Raw genomic sequence first — 26,163 nt, forward strand, 5'->3', positions numbered from 1 at the left:
ATTTATATTTATATTTAATATACATTGACTTTCATGCAGGTACATTGTGTTTCATACAATTTTTACATTGTACTTTGTATATTGTGGGGGGTTTTCCACCCTTACAATCATCTTTGTGATAACCACAGTCGTGAAAACGTGCAAGCTAGCTACTTCATACCTCATGCCCTAATATCCCCCTATTGTTGTTATGTGCCGTCTAGCGACCCTATGTACAAGAGCCCTAAACCCTGCTCTATCCTGTGCCAACCTCACCGTGTCCGACACACTCACTTCCATCTGTTAGAGAGCCAATTTCTGATTTGCCCATCTCTGGCCCATCAGTCCTCTGAGAGAACAAGCAGATCCCTTTTGCTGAAGGATCCTCTGTTCAGCTTGGAAGCTTCGAGCATCTGCGTCCACAATAGTAGCCCAGTCCAGAGGAAGCCATCAGGTTTCAACAATCGTTGTTGTTTTTCTTTCTTTCTTTCTTTTAAAAAAAATTGATCCCAACATAAAAAGTTGAATTTTGGTGCTAACATTTCATAGAGACACTGGCTATGATGTGGCCTGATAATCGTACATGAAATTAAAGCCTCTGGACAGAAAACCTGAACGTTTTGGCCGTTTCGGGTGGACTCTTTCTACCTGCAATGTTTGTAAACCTTTCAAAGCCTGCTAGCCAGGAGAAATGAAAGCCCACTTGTGTGTTTAAAATTTGCTAATGAAAAAGATGCAGTAATAAATATCACACCTGCTACCATCAAGCTGGCCCTTTGGAAGATGGTCTTCTATAGGGAGTGCATTGGTTGTGACAGCAGATCCCCTTCGCTGCTGTAATTGGTCCTGTTCTGGAGGCAAGTTCCCCCTCATCCTGCTGAACAAGTCGTTGCCTCCCCAAGGTTTCTCTCCATTTCCATTTACTTTGTTATCAGCAGCAAGGCCGGGAAGGCCTCTCTCGTACTGACATCAATACAGCACACACAGCACGAGGGGTCAGCCTGTCAGCGCGCCAGAAACACTAGATGGATTAGGATGAAACTGGGTGCAAAAGAGCTTTGATAGAGTCTTTTAATGTAAACAATTTCTCTGTCATTGTCTTTCCTTGAAATCCCCACACACAATGCGAGTGTTTAGACCATAAAAGCTGCAAGGATGGAGCTGCATAAAAGTCAGACATCGTCATGCTCAAACTCTGCAGCAATTAGGGACGGAGAGGCCGTTTCAATTTATTCATTAAGGACAGGAAGGTAAATAGGATAACATATAAGGTTAATAGAATAACATTGGCCTTTATATTCCCAAGATTGTGCTTTCCACTTGCTGTATTAGCATAGAGACTAGATTAATAAGAAACTGCTTAGGGCCTGTATGATGGGATTTTTAATATGCTCGAGGCGAGCTTGTGACTGTTTAGCAACCTGCACGAGGAATTTTTCCATTGTAATTAGGTCTTCATGTTCAGTGCCAAATATCTTGACTTGCAATATCCAGATACGGTGCAGTGTTTTCACCTGCTGCGATTACCACAGATAATGACTGGCTCGTGTCCACTCGAGTTTCTGAATGAGTTTCCCGGAGCATTTCGGGTGTAAAGCTCGTGGTCATCTTGCTTACTTAGTTCCTTGTTCACCTTGACTTGAAGCGAGAGTCTCCAGATCCAGATGGAAATGGAGACAAGAAGCGTTCTTTCTGATTGTGAAATGCTCGTGATGCTGGGGGATTGCACTCTTGCTGCCTGCATGCAGCATCTCTAGCTACAGGGCAGATAGAGCAGCTGCCTGGGGGAAGCTGGGGACCCAAAGGATAGAGCTGGATGGAAGCGCCCTTGTCGTGGTCCCAGAGCTGGTGGCCGTGCCTACACAGCGTTGGTCCTCTCTTCACTCTTGCTTAGTGCAAGCCAGACTTGCTGCTGTGCAGCTGATTCCAACGCATGACAATCCTATTTGCTTCGGAGTAGAACTGTGTGCTTCACAGGCTTTTCAAGGCCTCTGCTCTAATTAATCAAACTAGGTGGGAGGTTTGTCTTGCATGGCGCTGACGTGTGGAGTCCAATCACCACGCTTTCAGCTAGCAGCTGAGAGCAAACCATTTGCTCCTCCCAGCAATCTCTGGAGTGTCCAGGTGCGCTCTTTCTCTTAGGCCCCTTCCTCACCCCATCTCCAGCCCCTGTCCGTAGTTGGAGCCTAGGTAGTCTGTCTTGGTATTCTTAATAATGAGTTCTTCTTAGCTGCCATTGAGTCAACTCCAACTCAGAGTGACCTTAAGTACAGCACAGTGATCGGCCTCTTGCTCATACCAGCATGCATACGCCCTTCGTTGTAACTGTTGTGCCAAGTCATCTCATAGAGGTTGCCATCCCCCTGGCTTTTTCACCAAACATAATGCCCTTCCCTAGTGATTAACCCCTCCTCGTGATGTGTTCAAAGCAAGATGGTCAGATGGTTGTTTTGTTGCTGTCTATAACATTTTTGTTGGTTAGTGTTGGAAGTAGATAGCCAGGCCTTTCTTCCTAGACTATCTTCCTCTGGAAGCTCGGCTGAAATCTGTCTCAGTGACATAGCTTCCAGCATCACAACAACACGTAAACCATCACAATAACAAGCTGACAGGCCCCACTAGAAAGTAAGCCCCGAGCAGTGAGTGCAACATGTGAGCACCATAGGCACAAACATGTGTGTGCCTATGTTTATTGGACATTTCCAGACCTGGAGTTTAATCAGAGTTCTAGAATATACTTAGAGCAATATCAGCATCAACAACAACAACAACAAAAGCTGTGTAACAAAACCCTTTGCCAAGCTGAAAATGCAAGATTTTAAAATTTATATCCTGGCTTTGAAAATCTTTAACTGGGGCTTTGGTATAAAACCCAAATACATTTTACTCTGTCCTCCCCAAATGCCCACCATCTGCAGACTGCCAACCCCTGAGGTCCTGAACGGAAAGCTGAGTCTGCCTTACTATGGAACAGCCAATTTTTTTTTCTGTTTGTTTACTGAGGGCAGAAAGTATAAGCATTGTTAAGTCTCTAAGACTGCTGTGCAAATTTAAGGGTAATTACCAATCCCAGAAGAACTGTTCAAAATGAAGTCGCTGAGCAGATGAAAAAAATAGCATGCTTTTCCAAAGTATGTGGGATCACATAGTCCATTTTTCATAGTGTGTGAGAGGAAATCTTGTAACACTAGACAAAAACCTCTTGTAGAGAGGTTCAGATGGCTTCCTTGCTGATGAAGATGGCCTCTAGCTCCGTGTTTAGCCCTGAAACAAATGTATCTTGATTTGGATGTGCGTGTGTGTGTGTATATATACTCATATGTGTGTGTAATACGCCAGGACATTAAAATAGCAAACACTAGTGCTTAAAATGGCCATAGGGGGCCTTTACTTCCATTGCCAAATTTGCCAGTAAGGACACAGAGGTACAGAGAAGTCAAGTGGTACATTGTTTATGGATAAAGATTGCTGTGGCTTCCTGATGCGGAATATAACATGCTCTAAAAGGACAAAGGAGGCCCTGAATGGCACATTAGCAACTGTGAAAAGGGAAGAAACCATTGGATACATCTGGATGTACCAGCAGGATTTGCTCCTATTTAAGTTTTCAAATCCCGTAGTCATTGAGTTACTGCTATGTGCCAGGAAAACTCTTCCTGGTTTCTGCCTGTTGACTGTCTTCCACCAAAGGACGCTTGTCATCCCATGAGATGTCCTCCTCTCCATAGCATCAGATTAGCTATGGAAAGGAAAACGGAATAGCCACATGGACAAGCCCAGAAGGCTAGAGTAACTTAACTGAGTGCCAGTTAATGGACCTTTCTAGTGAGTAGTCACTACTGAGGTGCTGTGCCTGGTCCTTCCACAGTCCTTCTACTTGGAGAGAAAACGATTTGGTGACAACAGTTACTCTTTGTAGGTGAAATGCACTTCTTTACCAAAGGTATACGTTTTAATTAAGTAACAATAACTTGAACTTTAGTTATCAGGGAATGACCAATTGACAGATAGATCTTGGCAAAGTTTCCTCGTGTAAAGCTACACAATAGCTCTCCTAACTGGGACACTCACTTTCAAATCCTGCTATTACGCCATCTTTGGACCACAGACTTGAAACCCCTTCTATCGCCACATTAGTAAAATACACATCTAGAAATGAGGAAGGCCTGCTGTAAGAGCCCGTTGAGTGAAACTGAAACTGAGATGCAATTCAGTGAGCAGCAGGGAATCACGAAGGACTCCGAAAGAGCGCTATGATCAATGTAAAGCCATAAGACTTATGTTGTTATGGAGCAGAGGAAAAACTAGAGCGACTAATGAGTAAGGAAGTGATGGCACTTGTCCCTGGGAGAGGCGGTAAGCAGTATTTGCAGATTCCCTCAGTCACTTGCTGAAATCATGGTGATGCCCACATTCAGATCCCAGAACAAGGAGAAGCGAATTGTGCAGAAAGGCCAATTCTGCAGTCAGCACTCCATCTTGACACAGGTTTTTGGCCATGGCCTGTATGTCCTAAGCCCCTTCTGCCTGAAACCAGGATAGGAAAGTTCCCTTTCCGTGGCACGATGGCTCTTCTCTTTGGGAGGTGGCTCAGTGCTCAGCTGCTGTATGAACCTAGTTGAACTTGGCACTCGACTCTTCCTTGGGAGATCTTCCAGGGCACTGTGTGCAGGCCTCTCAGAATCCACGGCTGTCTCAGACTCATTTAACTAGTATTTAGTGAATGATTGTTAGACGCAAGATGCCATGCCTTCCACCTAGAGGACGTTTCCCTCAAAGTGAAACTTTTACTCTTGCTCCAGTTGTGTGAACGCTGATAAGCAGCCGTCACAGAGTCGGTTTTGACTCACGGCGGCTCTGTGCGTATCAGAATAGTGCTGTGTGGCATAGGATTTTCCATAGCTGATTGGGTGGGATTAGATCACCAGGCCTTTATCACGAGGCACCACGAGTTGGACTAGGACTACTTATCAGCCTTTCCATTAGCAGCCAGGTGATTCACCATTGGGAAATTCAGTGTTCTAGGGCTAGGAAGCAGGATTTCGCTTCCTGTAGATGCAGGCTTCAAATGCAGCATGTTCCTAAGCCCCCTTAGACAGCCGTCCAGATGGTTAGAACTAGTCAGGAGTGTTTTCCTGAAGATTGCAGCACCTCAATGTCAGATTCAGGCGAGTCATACCCAGGAGTTGGCAAATGATGGGTGATGTTTTCTTCTCTTAACTGGCCGTCCAGGCTGTGTGTGCATTCTGCCAGCCGAGGCCCCGGCCCGAAGAGGAGAATACCTCTTGCTGTTTTACTAACTCTGATGGCATCTATTTGACTCCAGCTATTAAGCAATTCATTTTTCTATTTGAGCAGGCACTCTCAGTCTATGTCTACTTAATTGATTTAACCAATTCAGTAGTTATTGATTTCAGGCCATCAGAATACACACAAGATGAGTCCCTCAGCTAATAGAGGAGACTGTCTTTGAACTTGGTCAGTCAGTACAATGCACCATTAGATGCTGCTAGGTTAGGGCCAACCTCTCACTCACAGAACAAACACACGAAAAGCACAAAAAGGCAAAACAAAAACAGAGAAGCCCAGTGTAATCAGCTGTTCTTCGGTCTCACTTCCATAATGCCTAACATTCAGTGATTTGAATTTATCTGAGTGATTGACTCTTTGCTTTGGACTGAAAAATGCACAGTACAGACCCAGCTTGGGTGGATCTGCTCACAGAATTCCAGGGGAAAGTAGATAAGCAGGCATTGAATAGTGTGGGGCACGTTCCATCCTTATTCAGAGGATGGATAGAAAGTGCCTCATGAGGGCCATTTTCTCCCTACAGAAACGAGTCACCAGAGGCTTCTCTTCCTTCCACTTCTCCTTCCTTCCCTCCTTTCTTTCACCTTCTCTATCTTTCTTCTCCTCCCTGTCACTCCCTCCATCGTTCTTTCCTTTTCTTCTTTATTCCTCCCTCCCCCATTCCCTCTTTACCTTTCCTTCCTTCCTTCCTCCCATTTGGGGCTTCATGTGATTCGAAAATGGTCCCTCAGTCACTTACATTTCAGCACAGCGCCAGGATTCTCTACATCCCAACAAGCCCAGGCTCTTCTGATGTTTAGTAGGCGGATTTAATGAGTGAGCAGCTATGAACAAGTCCTTAGCCACATCTTCCCTCCTGAGGAAAGACATTTACTGCTTAGCAGGAGACCAAGAGCAGCACAGGACTGGGAGAGAGAGAGGAGTCAGCTCACACACACTCCTTTGCTTGAGAGAAGTGCCTTCTCCCTGGGTGTATAGTTTTTCAAGATGCCCCATCACGAAGGCAGCTCCCCTAGAATAAGACCCCTGTGTTTTTCCAGCCTGAGGTTCAAATGTTGTGAAGAAGGAAAGCAGTCCCCCTGTGGAGCAAGGCATGGAGGAGGGCTGCTGAGAAAGGAGTCAGCTGGCTGCCAGCAATGGGGCTGTGTGTTTGCGGAGTGTGTGGGGAGGGGAGAGGGCGGGTGGTGTTAGATAATGCACCACTTCTGCTCCCCCTCCACCTCAGTATCCCAGCTTCTCTACTAACCTTCAGAGGACTCTGGGAAGAGCTCCTGTGTGAAGGCGAAGGGACTCTCTGTTGCTCAAATCTAAACACATTAATATCTTTCTCAAGTAGAACTTTCCAGACAGATGCATTCTCTTCACCATGGAACTACTCCTGACATGGAGGGTGGATCAATCAAGGTGACTCTTATTTGTTCAGCATGTTGTTGTTTGTTGTTATGTGCCGTCGAGTCTCCTGCGACTCATAGCGACCCTATGTACAACAGCCCTAAACTCCGCTCTGTCCTGTGCCAATCGCACTGTCTCTGACACTCCCATCCCGATTATCCCAGTCACTGAATCAATCCACCTCATAGAGGGCCTTCCTCTCCTGCGCCGTCCCTCCACCCTCCCAAGCATGATGTCCCTCTCCAAGGACGGGTCTCTCCTCACAACATGTCCGAAGTATGTTAGACGGAGCCTCAGAATCCTTGCCTCCAAGGAGCCACCCGGTTTAACCCTTTCCAGGACAAATCTGTATATAGAAAGTGAAAATTTAAATAGCATGACCATTAAATCGCCCACTCTACTTTCCAGTCAGGTTGAATTACTTTAATATATGTTTTTAGGCTCAGAATTATTTAGGATTCTGATTTGTAACCCCCCTATTGCTTACTGAATTGCACTATGATATTTCATTTTAACTCCCCCTTTCCCAGCCTGCCTCACATGCCGACACATGTGTCTGGCACATGGGACATTTTCAATGTCCATCATCTCAAAAGATGAATTTGCACCTTACAGATTTTGTAGAATCAATCTTACAGCTTCTCTCCTGTTATTTTTAGATGTCACTTAGTTGGCTATGACTCTTGGTGACCCCGTGTAAAAAACAAAACACTGCCCAGGTCTGTGGCATTTGTTGCCATCCACTGTCAATCCACTCATTTGAGGGTTCTCTTCTCTTTTGCTGACCTTCTACTTACCCAAACGTGGTGTCCTCCTCTAGGGATTAGCCTATCGTGTTAACACGTCCAGTGTATGTGAAACCAAGTCTCCCCATCATTCATTTAGAAAAGAGGATTTTGGCTGTAGTTCTTCCAGGACAGATTTGTTTGTTTTTCCAGAAGTCAGTGGGATAGGCAATGTTCTTGATCAACACAATTCTTTGATCTTTTTTGTTCATTGTCCAACTTTCAAGTGAGGGAACCTAATGGGCACATCTGACCCAATTACAGATCCTTTAATGACATATAGGGATATCTGGTGATCTAGGGGGTAAGAAGTTACACTGCCAGCCCAAAGGCACATGGTTCAAATCTACCAGCTGGTCCAAGGGAGAAAGATGGGAAATCTCCTTTTGTGTGGTTGATCCCCTCTGAAAACCTGCTCAATTAGTTGGTTTTTGAGTAAGAGCATATATAATTTGCAACCAAATAATTTGCTTAAAAGTTTTCTTCCAAGTGCTCTAATATAATCCTTCCTTGTGTTATTGCTATTTTGTGCCACTGAGTCAAGTACAACTATAGTGACTCTGAAAAATAGATCTGAATCCTGTCCTATCCTTTGTCATCATTATCTCTGATATACTTAAGCCCATTATTGCAGTCACTGTTAGTCCATCTTGTTAAGGGTCTTCTTCTCTTTCACTGACCTTCCATCTTTCCAAGCATGATGTCCCTCTCCAAGGAATAGCCTGTTTTAACAACATGCCCAATGTGTGTGAGACAAGCTTTGCAATCCTTGCCTCCAAGGAGCACAATGACTGCACCTTCTCCGAGACATATCTGTTACCTTTTTAAATTGTGACTTTAATGGAAGTTTACAGAAAATTTGGGGTTTCGTTCATTCATTGTGCTGCATTTTCCTCCTTCTCTCTCCTTTCCCCTCCATCAATCCACTTCGCAATGCACACCTTGTTCCAGATTGTTGTCATACATAAAATGCCTAATCATGCCTCCTGACCGTTCTTTCCCTCATCTGTTCCAATGAAGTGTTCGCTAACTATCCATTCTTTCCCGGGTTTCCTGTTTTATAACAGGAGTGCTATGAAGTGTTCGTCCTTTTGTGACTAAGATACTTTGTCCAGCATAATGTCTTCCAGACTCATGCATATTTTGTAGTGAGTTCATTGTTTTTCAATGCTGCATAATACTCCATTGTGTGAATTTGCCAGTTTTTCTATCCATTCTTTTGTTAATGGACATTTGAGCTGCTTCTATCTCTTTGCTATTGTGAATTTTATGAATGTTTATGCAACAATAAACGTGGGTGTGCATGTATCTGCTTGAGTCACAGCTCTGGTTTCTTTAGAGTGTATTCCCAGTAGAGGAATTGCTGGGACTCATATGTCTATAAGACTATTATTGTGGAATGTGTAGAATGAGGATCCAAACAGGGGAGGGGTGAACAGAGGGGTGAGGATGGGTGGAGGGGGACTCAATCATAGAGCTGCACAATTTGATGGGTGGAGGGAGGGGTAGGTAAAGGAAAGGGAAAAGGTCCAGTCTGAAAAATAATGTATACGAACTTTTTAAGAAACCAGGATAAAATTTTAAAAAATATTATAGAATATTTAAGCACCTCAACAAGAACCCAAATGCAAAGTGAGCACAAGATATGAATAGACACTTTTCCAAAGAAGAAATTCAGATGGCAAACAAATGCATGAAGAAATGTTCAGAATCCCTAGGTCAGATGCAAGTCAGAACAGCTATGAGATCATCTCCCGCAACAATAGCAAAGTTCAACAGGGCAGCAAACAACAAATGTTGGTGAGGTTATGGAGAGATTGGGACCCTGCTGATAGGAATGTAAAATGGTACAACCACTGTGGAAGGTAGTCTGGCACTTTCTCAGAAAATTGGAAATAGACATATCTGTTCTTTTGGAAGTCTATTGGATATTGAGTACTCTAACACCACAGCTCAAAGGCATCAATTCTTCTTCTGCCGTCCTTACTCAATCGTCCAGCTCTCAGATGCATAACAAATGATTGAAAAGACCATGGCCTGAATCAGTTACACCTTAGTCTTCAAACTTTGGAGTGTCACTGACAGCAGACTTTCCCACTGACACACAGCTTCTGATTTTTTGACTGCTGGTACCAAGATTTTGATTGTACCCATTTTGCATTTGGGTTGTTTATCTTTTTCTTATTGAGGTGCTTAAATATTCTATAATATTTTTTAAATTTTATACTGTTTACTTAAAAAATTCGTATACAAATCAAGATCCATCACCTTTCCAAACATGATGTCCTTTGCCAAGGACTGAGGCCTGCTAACAACGTGCCCAAAGTATATGAGCTGAACCTTCGCCATCCTAGCCTCTAAGGAGCATATTGGTTACACTTCCTCCAAGGCAGACTTACATGTTCTTTTGGCAGTCCACTGAATTTTCAGTACTCTTCTCCAATACCCTAACTCAAAGGCGTCAATTGTTCCATTATTCTTATTCATTGCCTAATTTTCAGATGCGTAGCAAGTAATTGAAATGACCATGGCTTGAGTCAGGTGCACCTTAGTCTTTAAACTAACATCATTGCTCCTTAGAACTTTGGAGATATTCTTGACAGTGTAATTTCTCAATTTAACATGTCTTCGTATCTCTTGACTGCTGATATGAAGGGTATTGATTGTGGATTCAAGCAAGACGAAATCATTGTCAACTTCAATTTTTCTCCATCATGTTGTTGCCTATTGGGCTAGTGGGAAGGATTTGTCTTCTTGATGTTGAGATGTAATCCATATTGAAGGCTGAAACCCTAGGTCTTCTGCAGCAAGTGTTTCAAGCCCTCTTTATTTTCTGCAAGCAAGGTTGTGTCATCTACGTCATACAATTGTTGATAAGTGTTCCCCCGCTCCTCCGAATGCAGAAAGACCATTTTCTTGAATGATTTTCTCAGCATATAGATTGAACAAGTATGGAAATAAGATGCCGCCTTAGCACACACCTTTTCTGATTTTAAACCATGCAGTGTTCCCTTGCTTTGTTCAGACAATAATTTCTTAGTCTAGGTATAGGTTTCACAAGAGCACAATTAGTGTTCTGGGATTCCTATTCTTCCCAATGTTAGCCATAATTTGTTATGATGCACACAGTCAAATGCCTTTGTGTAGTCAATAAACCCCAAACATTTCTTGGCAGTGGCAGTGTAACTCAGACATCATATAGTCATTTCCCCCTGTGTCTCTCTTCCTTCATAAGGACATCATTCAGCTGGCGTGAGGATCCACACTGCTCCAGTGTGAGCTCATGATACCATCTTATAAACGTCCGCCTCCGAACGTGCTCACATTTACAGGACTTCGACATCTTTCTTAAATGGGTGGGTACAGGGATTTCATAGTTTAATCCATTGCAAATGGCAGGTGTGTGCAGACTGGGTACCACTATGCTAGAATTGTTTGTATGGTCTTTTCCACGTACTGCTCAGGGACAGGTTTTCACTTCTGTGATACATGTGGCCAGATACAGATTTCCTTTTTGATCATTTTCACCTGTCCCCTCATTCCCTAGCTTTCTTACTATCCTAGTACTTGCCAAAATGCAACCTCAGGCACAGATGGTGGAAAAAAAATAATTTTTTTCCAATCAAGCCAAAGAAAATATCCAAATATTAATGGATATTTATCTAGCAACAGAACCTGATAACTTCATAAACCAGAAGGACTTTGGAAGTGATTCATTTCTTTGAAAAAAAGCTACCATTATGTGTGGAAGGATTCAGTGTGTTTGTTCACTCATCACTTGTAGTGTCAGGTTCAAGGGTAGATGCTATGTTGTCTCTGTTACCAGTTGTTGCCTCTGTGTCTTAATTTATATCAGCATTCACTTCTTCTCATTAGCATCCCAGTACCTCAAAGATTCACAAATATAAAGGTGCCCAAGTGGATTCTTTGGAAAGAATGACCCCATGGCTCTCGAATGAGTGCTCCGTATTAAATGTAATTTCTATAGCCTGAAAAAATCTAAGAATACAAGTTTGGTTCTGATTGCATAACTATGCTACAGAAGTATGGAAAACAAATTCTCGCTAACCCCTCCAGGTGCTTAAACAGTTTGATAGACTGTAGCCATTCTGCCATCAGCACCCCCAGCTGTGTTGCTTAGCAACATTTTAATTCCAGAAGAATCGAAGGAGATGAAATCCCTGTGGAGAGGGAAACAGAAATCAGAGGGCTGTTGACAGATGATCTGAGTTGTGAAGATCACTAGCTCTTTTCATGAATGATAAATGGACTGTACACAGGTCAATGGGTGCGGCAATAGACTGGAACCAGGCTCCTCGGATGGGGCGGTGCAGGCCGAGGGGCCCAGAGAGTGCCTCACAACCGGGTGTGTTTCCTTGAAAGTTTCCCAGGAGGACACTGGTCCCAGCATTCACGCAACCCTTCTCTCTGGTGGTGGTGGCAAGTAGCAGTGATTTGGGAAACAGACCCTTTGGCCTTTCTGTCCTTGTTTAAGTACCGTGAAGGATCAGTGGTGATGGTAGAAGAACGGTTCCTTTCCACAGGGTACCACAGGGTATGCCTGTGACCATTCCTTCTCCAGCCACCTGCCCGCTCTGCCGTTACAACCATATCAGGTCCACGCAGGGGTAAGATAAGGCCATGAAGGAGGCCTCTGCTGTGTCTGTAAGGGGTACCTGAGCTCAACTTCCCACGCAGTGCAGAGGAAGCCTGCCTGTGGGCAAGCGGCACGTGGAGAGGGACCTGCATTCCCAGGGAGCAGAGAACTGCTTTTCGGAGTCTCCACAGCTTATCTCCTCCGCCTGCTTCAGTTAGCTCCTCCTGTTGCTGAAGAACGTTCATGGTTTATTGTTCTGCTACGTCGTGCCCAAGATTGTGCCCACTACTGTTGTCTAATTGCTTTTCCCCTGCTTCTTGTGTTTACAGGCCGTCGAAAAAGCAAAGCCCAAGAATAATCCTGTAAAGTAAGTTTCTTTTTCTTGTTAGTTGGACATTTTTATTTCTGTGTCGTGCATGCAAAATAATAATTTTATTATTTAAATAAGGTCATAAAAGAGAACCTGAGTTTTTAATTCATATCCATGAGGATGAAAAGAGAGAGAAACCTAAGACAGATACCCACCCCACCCCACCCCCCCACAACCGAACAGGGACTGGCTTTGATTTTTCCTTGTGTCCCTGAAGAGGAAATGTCCCAAGCTGTGCCCAGTTTACATACATTAATATGCGCCACCCATGAGTAGCTGCCAAATACTATTATAACAATATTCAATGCATAGTACTTCATGCCTTTGGATTTTGCACATGTGAAAAAGATTATTTTGTTAATTGCAAATCCTGGGCCTTTGACAGAGACGTGACCAGCTGAAAGGAGCCCAAGTGATTGCTAGCCACACGGGGAGGGTCGGCACCTGGACATTATAGCCTTGTTACCCTGTTAATGAAAAGCTCAGAAAAGTGAAGAGTTTTCTAGCTAACACAGAGCTATTTCCAAGGCATTTTACGGGCCACTATTCAATTCCCAACACGCAGCACAGCACTCCTTTCCTATACCTATCCTGTCACTTCTCGAGGGAAGTTTTCACGTTCTGAACGATGTCTGTTTTGTCATTTAGGAGTTAACATGCATATCAGTCTGATTTGCCACGTGTGGTGGAGAAACTGTTAAGGTTGCTGGGTTATTTGTTACAAGCCTAGTAATAACGTGGCCCCTAGTAAAGAAGTCAGCAGTTCAAATCCACCACCTGCTTGGCGGGGGGGGCGGGGGGAAGATGTGGCAGTCTGTGCCCATAAAGATGATGGTCTTAAAACCCTGTGGGGCGTTTTACGTTCCCCTTCAGGGTCCCTAGGACTCACAGGCCACTCGGCATCTGTGGGAGGAAGTAAGTGCATGACAGCCAACTTCCATTTTAACCTGTACCAAATACCGATGTGGAAGGGTGGGAGCACATTCGTTTGTAAGTTTTGGGGAGACTAGGCCAACAAATGCCAGTACTAAAAAGCTCATTTGTGCTTTGTAAAAGGGTTCAGTTGGCCAGGACACCACGGTAGCACTGAGTATGCTATTAAATCCAAGCCCTAAGACATTTTCCAAAAAATTTCGTGTGTTTTCCTTTTGAACATGTTCTTTTTCTCAGGCTATATAGCATGTCGCTGTCAGGCTTCTAGGGGACTCTGGAGCAGACGTACGCATCCTGGAGCTGTAAGGTGCAAGTGCAAGTGTTAAGTAGCAGATTTATTTATTTCATGAAGTGGCTTGGTGAGAGGGCTGCAGTCCCTGCAGCCTGTACCCATTCTGTCTGCCCCAGAGGTTTCTCTCTGGTCTATAGCCGAGCTGTAGATGATTAGAGGTTGATGATGCTGAGGCCACGCCCCTGGTTTCAGTCCTGGATGACCTTTCACTCACCCAGGGCCCCACTCCCTCCAGTCAGCCTTCGTGCAGATGCACCTCAGATCACAGTGGTATACAAGGGTCCTCCAACAACCAGGCGAGGCCGCACGTGAGCCCCCTGATAGTAAGTGAGCTTCCACTGCCATCTTTGCATGCACAGAATAGCCTTCTGCCCTATGACGCACTCAAGTGGCCAGGAAGATGGGCCAGTTTTCTCCTTGCTCCTGGTGACAATTTGATCCCACAGATAATTCTGTTTCCATGAGCTTTTATAAATTGGCAGTGCTGACTTCATTATCTAATGTCAGGGAAATTGTAGGAATTGTATAAAGACAAATGAGGAGAATCAGAAGACTCAAAGGATGAGTAATAGAATTTGGAGATTTTTTTTTCCCCTTCAGAATATACTGGAAAACTTGCCTAGCAGTAAGCTAAGTCGCAAGCACCTGCTAGGTGTTTTGAATTATCTTCTAACTAAGTGCAGCATTGTGCTCTGCACGAGTCCAGGCACCTGGTTGCACGGGATCTCCTGATAACACACTCATTGGCCAACCACAGGCATGAGGGCACTGTAAGAACAGAAGTCCTCCATTATGCTGAGTGAAATATCTCAGTCACAAAAGGACAAATACTGCATAGACTCACTGTTGTAAAATGGGACTGACATCGGGGTTGGGGGGAGACTGAGAAAGATGGGATAAATTATGTATACTCTGTTGAAACAGATGAGGGAGACAACTGCATAAAAGGGATATGTGATTAGGTATTATTTTCATGACAGGAGTCCAGAACGAAGGCTGCATAGTGGAATGGACTTGGGGGAAGGGATTGTATAACAATGAAAGAATTTTTCTTTTACTTTTCAAAATGAAGGCTGCAATAGTGGAGTGACTTGGGGGGAGGGATTGTATAAGAAAAAGAAGAAGAGAGATCCTCTTCAGACTTCAGCTCAGGAACAGACACACTCCAGAGTTGGGATGCATTACACCCAGGACAGGGGAACAGAATTGGATACTTTTAAAGTTTTATAAATAATAACCCTTCTGCAGGTTCAGATGTCTGCTAGATTACACACAGTGCAGAGAGTGAGAGTTTGACACACGTTTTCTGAATGAATGAATGAATGAATGAATGAATGAACAAGTAAGCAAATTGGACAATCTTTCCAGAAGCTGGTCTCAAGGCTTAAGAAGGCTGGCGGCCCCCTGAGGGCCAGGGAGGCACTCTAGTGTGGGTAGGTATCAGTTCAGAAGAGCGAGTGTGTTATAACTGACCAAGTGGTCCATTCTCTGATAGCCTGGACACTTGCCCGTGTGCAGTGTCATGTTCCTGTGATTCTGTATCTTTTGCTGGTGACCAGTTATTGCTTTGATCTTGTAGTTGAGAATGACATGTGGTTGATTTTTTTTTTTGAGCATGTAGTGAAAAATGTGTACAGTCTTTCTGAAACAACAGAGGGCTGTTTGCAGCTTGATAACCGAGGTTTAAATACAGACAGGTGAAGATGTCTGTGTCCTTGTGATGTGACACAAGTCACCGGCACAGAGGTTGGCAAAACCCTGTAACCAAATACTAAAATGGAATGAAGTTGAAATTTCAGTGTCCATAAATCAAGTTTGGTTGGCACACAGTCATTCTCAGGCATTTACATCCCATCTGCGGGCTCTTGTGCTGTAACAAATGCAGCGCTGAATCCTTGTGCCAGAGACCAGGGGCTGCAAAGGCGGAACTATTCGCTGTTTCCTTCCATATAGAAACAGTTTGCTGCCCCCTGCTCTCCTTGGTCAGGAATAAGGAGGCATGGATGGAAGCTCTTTCATGAGACCTAATTCTTCAGCCATCAGTCCTCTTCCTTGTAGTCTTTCAAAAATGAGGAAGTATTTTCCAAGCTCTTATCATGGTGCAAGATGTTCTGGGCTGACGTGCTCTCTGATTCTCTCACAGCACAGAGGTTCCCTTTTAATTCACTCCTTCTGACAATGGTTCTGGAGCAGACAGTACGGCATCAGAAACCTCTGTGGTTGTGGCACTGACTGTGAATATGTATTGTGTCTTCCAAGGTCTTCCAGGTTGTTGATGACTGCATTGCAAAGGTATATGTATGTGTTAAAAATGTGTGACTTCTGAGGATCTAGCTAAGACTAAGTCACCTTTTTAAATATTATATTTTTTCTTCTTTATTGGTTTACTCACAAAGTTCACATACATTGTTTTTCACCTTTAAATTGGGGTGATGGCAAATGCATCATAGTGTCCGTTCTAAATGCATTCCTCGCCAAAGGTTTGCCTATCTCTTCCCTCATCTCAGGCACTTTTTCCATTTCCTTTTAATACCTTCTTAATTGTGAGTCTCTTTCATCAGACTGGAGAGACTCTGACACTCATTAATTACACTCCATATGAAGTGTAATTCCAAATGGAAATATAGATTCGTGAATCTAAGGACATAATGTACCAGTACCCGCTCATGACTTTTCCCTGAAACATTAAATGTCATTGCTGAGGGGAAGAATCCAGTTGGTTAGATCTGGAGACCAGTGACCAGGACAGGAGAAGCCTGGTGCTGGTCTCTGGGCCGAGGAACCAAGCCAGCAACAAAGCTAGCTTTGCGGCCTGTTGACTGGCTCTTTAAAGCATCAGACTTGCCCTTGTATGCTAACGTGCCGCCGAGCATCTCCCTGCTTTCATTGTGACAAAAAGTCCTGAGCTGGATAGATTTCTCCTACCATATGTGACTTATCACATACATTTCTTTAAAACTACATTTCTGCTATTAAGACATATGTGATAGTACACTTCTGCAAATGTGAGTTGCTTTTGGCTAAAAGCCACGCACTAATAAGTTGACTTGAATGTAACGGAGGTTGACATCTGCTACCAGAAGAGAGAGCAGGCATGATTGCCAAGCATAAAATTCTTCTTTGCTTTGCCGCATTGACAAGCCAATATCAAGATCCACTCTGCTTAGGAAATTGCAGCTTGATCTAGGAACTGATCCATCTCATAGACACTGTAGTTTCATTGTGGAAAAATGACAAATGGTCCCACACCGTGACTTTTGGTGCATTACCCACCGATTCATCTGATGAGTAGTGTGGAGGCTATTTGAGGACCCAGAAAAGAGGCTGACAGAGTTGAAAAGAAGAAATCTGACCCAGGTCTTACCCTCAGGAAGTTTAAAGTCCACTGGGAGAGAGAAAATGAGGTTGTTAATAATTAAATACAAAAGAAGGAGGGATGTGTTAAGTAGGGGATCAGAGAAAGTTGGAGGCCGGGTGCTCCACGGCCAGGACATGCTTGCTATCCAGGAGTGAGTGAGGAGGAAGAGGAGGAGGGAGAGTGCTCCACAGCCAGTGCATGCTTGCTGTCCAGGAGCGGGTCAGGAGGAAGCGGAGGCGTTTGTGCAAGGACTTTGGGGACTGCTAATTTCAGCAGTGATTCCCAGTGACGTGTAGGGGAAAGCTAGTAGGGAGGAGAACAAGGAGCCCAGGCTACCTGACAGGTACAAGCAATGAAGGACCAGCTTGAAACCAGGGCTGACCATCACTGGTGATTGGGGACTGGCCCAGATGAAGGAAGTTGCCCTGTAGAGTCAAACAGCATTGAGGAGCTCCAGCTTCTAGCTGGATGTGAATCACTTGTTCAGCTCAACCAGCTTATTGCCCTGAAATTGAAATCTACTCACAGCTGACCCTCCATTTCAGCAGATTGGGGCTGTGGTGTAATTAAGGGCACTTGGACGGGGGAAGCTGGGCAATGTCCTCCCACGACCCATTGCTGATCCTCTAGTGGGTTTTCAGACACAGTTAATTGCGAGGAGGAGATTGCCCATCTTTCTCCTGTAGAGCAGCTGGTGGATTTGAACCACATGTCTTTGGGATTGCAGCACAGCTTCTTGCCACCAGGCCGCCAGTACTTCCTCCTATGTGATTCACAGCCTCCAAAACCCTTTTAGCCATCAGCAATGAGTTGGTTCCAACTTGATGGCAATGAGTCTGAGATTTGTTAGTTTGTTTTGTTGTTTGCAATATCTCACTGATCTCTTACAACCAATTAGCTGATTGCAGAGCTTATCTCAGATCATAACATGGGGAATGACTACATCAGGACATGCCTGTCTCAACAGCATCACAGAGTTTAGGATTTACAACCCACAGGGTCGTAAATTTACATGTTATAGGGAAAAAAAAATAATGGCCTAACCAATTGACATATATTCTGGGGACAAACAATTAAATCCATGGCAACATCCTTATGAAATAAATTACCATGAGGAGACCAAAAACCATTTTCTGTGGAGTTAATTCTGATTCATAGTGACCCCCTATGTGCCATCAAGTCAAGTACGACTTATGAACAACAGATTTGAATCCTTATTATGGTCGCTGTGTCAACCCATCTCATTGAGGATCCTCTCTTCCTTAACTGACCTTTCTTGTTTCTGTGTCCACCAATTCTTTTTGGTACAGTGACTCTCGGTATTCTTTCCATCTTCTTTTGATGCTTCCTGGATCATTTTGGATTGAATCCATGGCATCCTTCAAAATTGCAACTTGAAGCAGCAGGTGTGGGCCAAGGCTTGCATCACTCCTTTCTCACGGAGGTCTCAGCCAGCCAGCAGGCAGGGGTTAGGGTCTTGTACTGCACCGTGTTCATTACAAATTAGTGCCTTTGGGATGAAGCCCACAGACTAGCCTATCCTAGTGAGTCCACAGGACAGAGGTGAGATCACTGGCCTTCTCTTTTCATGACACTGAAGCCTCCACATCGGTGAGCTCCACAGCCGTCTCTGTCCAGCCAGCTCTGGCCACTTTAAGGGCGGTCCATGGAAAGTAGCAAGAGAAGTGCTTTTGAACCAACTACATTAAAGATAGTGGTGAAATGGCTACCGCTGGATGCAGAGTCCCAGCAGGCATCCAAAGCCCATGAGACGTTCACAAGTTTTTAGAAGGTCCTCTCACTTTCCCCCCAGTGCCTTAGTGCACGTGGGTCCACTCTCAGTGCCCATTTTGTAATTGGGTTATCAGTCTTTTTCTTGTGGAGGCCCTATAGGATTCGGTAAACTTTTGTTATGAGACCCTTGTCTAACATGGTATTGCCAAAAAAAAATTTTCCCCCCTCCAGGTGGTTGGTTTTCGTCTCACTTGTTGGAAAAACTTTTTGATGTGCACAGGGATTTAATCTTTAGAAAGTCCCATTCATCAATTCTATCCTCTCCAGATTGTACACTTCTGGCCGCATTTGTCAGCCTCTTTGTACCATAGAGTAGGCCATCTAAGCTGGGTCCCAGTTTGTTTCTAATAGTTTCTAATGGTTAAGGTCTCTGATCCACCTTAAGTTGTTTTTTGTATATCGTGTGAGATCCTGTTTCAGCTTTCTGCAGGTAGCAGTCCAGTTTTGTCAGCACCGTTTGTTGAAGAGGTTGTCATTTTTTTGTCGAATATCAGTTGTGCATAGGTAGCTGGGCCCATTTCTTGGTTTCTCAATTCTGTTCCATCACTCTGTGTGCCTGTCATTGCCTCAGTACCATGCTGTTCTGGTTATTCCCCCTGTTTTAAATAGTGAAGTCTTGAAAGTAACGGTGATTTTCTTGTGTGGCTCATGGTCATCCGAAGCGGAATTTTACAGATGCATAAGCAAGAGCAACAGCACTGACTGGACCATTGCCCAGCACAAAATAGCAACATCCTCAACATACACAGTCGCCATCTCCTCTGTCCTCTATTCTTCTCTTAAGCAATTGTTACCATACTTGATCTCTGTTTATCTATGTTTTTATCCATCTATCTGGTTTTTGGAGCATTACAGCCACAAGTAGGTAAGGTCCTGTCACTCCAACTTCTCCAGCAGCACCCAGCATGCAGTGTTGTTGCTGTTGACTACAACTCATAGTGACCCTGTGAACAACAGATGTCAATAAACCTCGTCCTTTCCTGTCTCATCCTTATGATCTCTACCATGTTCAAGTCCATTGCTGCAGTCACTGTGTCAATCCATCTTGCTGAGACTCTTCCTCTCTTTCACTGACCCTCCGCGTCTCCCAGCATGGTATCATTGTCCAAGGACTCACCCCTCCTGCCAACATCCACAAAGTATGGGAGATGAAGTTCCACCAGCCTTGCCTCTAAGGAGCACCCTGGTTGCACTTCCTCTAAGACAAATCACTTTGTTCTTTGGGCAGTCAATTATGTATCCAGTACTTTTAACCAACACGGCAATTCAAAGGTATCAACTTATAGTAGATGTTCAATAATACTTGTTAAATGAGTCCGTGGATGAATCTGGGCATCTAAGGATCCAATAATGAAGTTTAACTGTTATGAAAGGTAGGACTTTAAGAATCAGTGCCTTGAGTTTGTGTTGAATAAGAATGATGAATCAAGATCATTATTTTAAAAATAGAAGGATAATTAGTAAAGCGTGTATGTGGGCCCAGGGGGGAAGGAGTGAGAGCAGAGGGGTGAGGATGGGTACGGAAGAAATCACAGGGTCACACGATTTGGTGGGTGGAGGGAGAGGGTAAAGATCCAATGGGAACCTGAAAAGACGGGATAATGGCGGGCATAGGGCAATGGTGATTAATTTTATAAAACACAATGTAGGGAAGAATTCTATGAAACATAAAGTCAGTGAAGGGAAGTGGGGGGGAAATATACATAATTTTTTAAAAAAGTAAAAAGAGCATTGAGTATACCATGGACTGTTAGAGAGACTAACAAGCATGTCTTAGTAAAGGTACAAGGATAATGAAACTTCATCTCCCCTACTTTGGAAGTGCTGTTAGGAGGGACCAGACCTTGGAAAAATGGCATCGTGCTTGGAAAGGTGGAAGGCCAGTGAAAAGGGGAAGAGTCAATGCGATGGATTGACTGCAATGATGACTTCAAATATGTTAGAGGTGATGAAGATGGGACAGGGTAGGGCGGGGTTCAGATTCACTGTCTTAGGGTCACTCTGAGTTGTAGTGAGCTCAACAGCACTTCACAATAACAACATGCGTCTGATCTTGCACTGCCCTTTGGACACTCAGCTGCTGAACTCATTCTTAGCTCTCGTATGAGTTCAAACTCTTCCGGGAAAAGAACCAAGCTGTCCTTTAGAGTGTCAAATTCAAGATTTGTTTAAGTCTTAGGCATTATCACACTTAGATATCCTTAGTTTTCTCAGGAGGAACTAATCCTTGGAAAGAGACAAAAAAAAAGAAAAGGAAGATACTCAACAAAATTTCCTGGGACAGTCACTACCACAGTCGGTTTGAAAATGCAAGAGATTGTGTGAAGATGGTACCTGATACAGCAGTGTTCATATTTGTTGTTCATAGGGTTGCTATAAGTCGTAGTCAGCTCAGTGGCACAACAACCGTTTTCCTATCTTTCCAGAGCTAGATTTTTACCCCATATCTAGACTATTCTCCCCATTATTGATTTGAAAAGGGTGACACAGGATTAAAGGTGTCAGCCTTTCTTTCAGTGGGTGGTAGGTATAGACAGTTGTATTTGACATCATTAGGCATTTTCAAAAGGCAAATCTTGTCCCTGAACAAGGAAACAAAAAGATCATTAAATTAAGAACTGACAACAGGGCTATAATTCCTACTTTTACAAAGCCATCTTGCTGCTCCGAATTTAGCAGATAAAAACAGACAGCAGCCACTAGTAAAGCATGCACATTTACTCTCTTCTTTGGAATCCAGGGTCCAAGATGCATTGATATTTCCTTTCTCCCTCCACCATCTGTACTGATGAGAGTACACAGAGGCCTCCAGTGGGTCTAACATCCCCACTGGCTGAATGTCCCCAAATTTGGAGCGTTCTAAATTCAACTACTCTCAATGAGATGGCCTTCCCGAAAGACACAACTCTACACACACAGTCGTGGACTTCTAGCCAGAAGGGGCTGGGTAATAACTCTACAGAGCAGCAATTTTCTTTCTTTCCTTCTTTCTTTTCACATTCTTCCCATATGTAATAAAATTATTTAGTCACATTTCAGTGACATGTTGTGGACAGAAGAAACTAAAACGTAAGACCATACTTCAGGAAATAACACGACTGAACGGTTCATTTCACCTCATAGAGTGTTTCCTAGAATTCAAGTGCCTGGGCAATCTCCACTGAGATTGTTCCTGTCTGTGCTTGTGATAATCCAGGCTGATTTGATTTGAAAATCACTTCTGGATGTGGATGTGGGAGAATTTCCAGGGAGAACTTTGTGTGGGGACAGACTGGTTGCTGGCACATTGTCCAGGCTGGCACTGTTCAAGTTCCCAGTCTTCCTGTAGAGTCGGGCAGTTCGGTCTTTAGCCGTCCTTCAGGCAGGGTAGACACATTGGACATATTAGGGAAATCTCCTTGGACTTGTTTAGAGCACTTGTTGGCCAGCAGGTCAGTAATCAAAGTGTTGTTCGTAACATGAGCATTCACAGTTTTCCTAGTAGTGGCGGGGCTCACTGAAGGTTTTACGTCAAGTCCTTAACACAAAATTCTTGTGCATAATGATCTGGGACTCTGGGAGATGCTGCAGGGAAGACAGGGCTGAGAGAAGAGGATGGTGATGCCGAGCCCTTGGAGGCTCGGCTCATCCATCAATCATTCCCTGCTTGTTGGCTTTTTTAATTAGAAAAAGAGTTATCTTGACAGCACAGTGCAGCACAGCTAACCAGGAGGCCCAAATGCAGAAATGCACCCTAACTCGCAAACCCCTCCAAGCAGAAACTGAGAGTATTATCAACAGAAACTTGGAGGCGAGAGGAAAAGGGGTAGTGGGGCTCTGATGACCTTGGAATGACATTGACTCTGGAGGCTGGAGGAAAGCTGCTCCAAAGCTGATTTGATTCGTGAAAATGAGTAGGCTGGGGAGAAAGAAACAAGAGGTGAGTTTTAGGAAAAGGGAAGAAAGCAGAGCACTGAAAGGCTTATCAAAGTGTATCTTGCGGTTAGCCCTTGAGCTTCTTAGTCCTGTCTTCTAATAGCAAAGCGGGAGAAGACGCCCATCATGTTCCTTTCACTTAGCCCACTCCTCAGAGCACAAGATGCCTGAATCAGAGATGAAACACTAGAGCCTACTTCCTGGGTTTGGAATCTTTTAGACAGCAAGTGTCAATGCCAAAATGTGGCCCTATATTGTCTTGTGGGTACTGTCCTTTTTGAATTCTGTACCCTCTAATTACTGTAGTTTACTTTAACCAGGAAGGGGAATGAAAATGAATTCCCAGGATACAGTAGTCACAACAAAGCTTTTGTAATGACTGATAAAAGTGACATATGGCTTAATCTTGGAGTTTCCAATAATCAAGAAGCAACCTTCTGCAATATCGCTGGAGTCAGTTCCCAGTGGGCATAGAGGAGATGATTAGATACATTGAGTTCTTTGTATCATTCAAAGAAAGCAGAATCTCATCCACTTTGGTGTGCATTTCTTCTCACTTCATTTCAATTCTCAATAACCAGTGTCATCACATGTAACAGTCTCTTCATAATGAAACTTCGTGTCAAATTGGATTTGTCTTTCAAGTGAAAGCATATTGTGAAGACTTCTTCTGAAATAGGATCCTTGAAATCATTTCCATGGTTATAAAAATATAAATGCATGGATGTGTGCACCTGCATGCACATATATACACACAAATACCTACATACACATATAAAAGTCCTAGATTTCTCCCAGACAAGAATAATGCATAGCAACATAACAAAAAATTAATAACAAAAATAAAATCATTGTGTAGGGGGGGAAATTTATAATTCTGCTTTGGTGTTTGACAAGTCTGGAAAAAGATGTATTCAAGATAATAAAAATAACTTGGTTTGGGGAACTCTTGTGGTCCAGGGGTAAGAAGCTTTGCTGCAATCCCCAAGGCACACGGTTTGAACCTACCAGCTGCTTCACAGGAGAAAGATGAGCAGTCTCTTCCTGTGTGATCAACTGTCTTGGAAAACCAGCCTGGGGGGGTCAGCTATGGGTTGGTTCTGCCTTGATGGCACACAACAACAACCTAGAGAGTAGAGAGAGATCTACTGGCCTAGTGGTAAGGAACTGCACTACCAGAGGTGGTGGTGGTGGTTGTTGTTATGTGCCGTCGAGTCGCCTGCAACTCATAGCGACCCTATGGTTTAAATCTAACAGCTGGTCCTCTGGAGTAAGATGTGAGATCCTGTGTATGATTGAATGCCTTTGAACAACCAGCTGGAGGGTCAGCTATGAGTCAGTTGCGACTCAACAGTATACAGCCCCGACATTGAGAGCAGCTGTCGTATGCAGACAATGTGGGAAATTGCCAGCCTGCCCACTCTGATACATGCCGCAGGAAAGCAATTTTCTATTTTCTCCCCCCCCACCTCAGGATTTATTTGTACAAATAGCACAGGAGGACACCAGCCCCATGCAGATGGCAGCACAGTTCTTCTGTCGTCAAACAGAGAACTCGAGTTTGGAGCCTTTGCAGGGGGCCTGGGCACTTTTAGGAGCCTGACTTGGAGCCGGAGCCTGGGCTGGGGCCTTAGCTGGCGCCTGGGTTGAGGACTTTGCTGGAGCTTCTGCTTTACTGTCAGCCTTGGCTTTGGATTTTGGCTGGTTAAGTCTGAGCCCCTTGGCAATGTGGGCCTGAGCACGCTTCCCAAGCGTAGGGTGGGTGATGTAGGCGAGTCAGCTGAGCTTGCAGTTGACGGCCCTTGGGATCCTGGGCTTGACCTCCTTGGCCTTCTCAGCCTCGGCACATTTATCCATGGCCTTGGCATTGTTGGCCTGCATCTTCTTCAGGCCCTTGTTGTAATTCTTGGCTAAGCCCATGTTCCTCAGGAATGTGGGGTTTACCCCCTTGAGAGACTCATATCATTGCGATCTTGGTTTCTTGATACCAATTCTGTGCTATTTTCAGGACTGGTTGTGTGTGGTGTGGTTCTTGGACATAGCCATGCCTACACAATTGTCACAACTCCCAGTGCACCAGCAACAAGGAGAGAGCAATTTTCAAGGTATCAGAATATTGTTGTTGTTGTTATGTGCCATCGAGCTGCCTGTGACAGAGTAACAACCCTAAAGCAGCTTAAAGAAAGAAGCCCCTGCATCATCCAGTCCTTCCTTGGCCATTCTGGAAAACAGCAGAAGATGACCACTTCATGTGGCTCGTTCTCTTTGTGCCATTTGTACACAAATTCTGGCTGCTCAGAAATTGTAGTTTTATGATGCAATCATCCCTTTAGTCCTACCTGCTTCCTACCACCTCAGAAAAAGTCAAGACTGTGCCATAGCACTTTTAAAACCTTTTGGTTGTGTCTGGACAAAGTTAGCAATGTACAGACAAATTAAGTTTCACTGTTAATTACCCACAGTAAAAATATTTAAATTGCATTGCTTTCGCAATAGATAACTTACTTGAAGCAGGATTTCTTCATGACTTTTAATATCATTAGTTTTTAAAGTAAAGATATATTGATCCTGTAATCCTAGAGTGGCAGGGCTAAGTGTCACAGGGTCTCTTGGCTGTGTCATGGATTGAATTGTGTCCATTCAAAATAGAAGTATGTAATTATATAATGTGGGAGCTATGTAGAGATCCCCCATGATCTGATAAACTGAATAGAGGCAAAAGGATTAAAGGTAGAATACTACACTTTTTAATCATGTCACAGCACTGATTGTAAGTGGTAACACCTCTTATCTCACTAGAGATAAAAGGGGATGAAAGCTAATGCTGGAGGGAGAACCTCAGCACCAGCAAGAAAGAAATGCCAGGAACTGAGTGTGTCCTTTCGGACCCAGCTTCCTACACTGGGAAGCTCCTTGACAATGGAGGACAAGCCAAGTGGAAATCTCCTGAAAACACGGGCCCACAGATGTTGAAAGAAACCAAGATTGACAGAGAGTGAGGACCTTCTCTTAGAGCTGCCACTTGAATTTGTCCTAAATTGTAAGAGAATAAATTTGTTTGTTAAAGCCATCCACTTATGGTTAACTCTGTTATAGCAGCAGTAGATAGCTGAGACATCAGTTTATTTTGGCATACCATTTAAAATCTTTCAGTGTAAGAAAGTTTAGGAAACACTGGGTTGGGAATTTGGATGTTGCCTGTCCATACTTTTTTGTTTTTAAGATTTAAATTCTTCAAAGCAAAGTAAGGTATGGAGGTATTGGCTCAAGATTTTCTTTCTCTTTAACCACTCTGCTAGGCTAAGTGAATACTTCTTAAAATATGGTCTATGGACAGTTTTTAAGAGAATGATTAAATATATTCAGGGGACAAAACAGTCTGTCTCTCTCTCTCTCTCTCTCTGTGTGTGTGTGTGTGTGTGTGTGTGTGTTTAAGAG

General features: G+C 43.9%; 1 protein-coding gene across 1 annotated transcript in view; it reads left to right on the plus strand.

Annotated features, from left to right (window-relative positions):
- LOC102850382 (AF4/FMR2 family member 2-like) overlaps window positions 1–26,163 on the plus strand; it is a 439,784-nt gene that overhangs the window by 319,097 nt on the left and 94,524 nt on the right. Inside the window, exon 8 of the mRNA XM_006881912.1 lies at window positions 12,393–12,430. Within this exon, the coding sequence (XP_006881974.1) occupies window positions 12,393–12,430 (38 nt within the window). The remainder of the gene's footprint in view (window positions 1–12,392; window positions 12,431–26,163) is intronic.

The sequence above is a fragment of the Elephantulus edwardii genome, unplaced genomic scaffold (genome assembly GCF_000299155.1).
Source record: "Elephantulus edwardii isolate Elephantulus edwardi_28Jun2011 unplaced genomic scaffold, EleEdw1.0 scaffold00016, whole genome shotgun sequence".
In the NCBI taxonomy this organism is placed as follows: domain Eukaryota; kingdom Metazoa; phylum Chordata; class Mammalia; order Macroscelidea; family Macroscelididae; genus Elephantulus; species Elephantulus edwardii.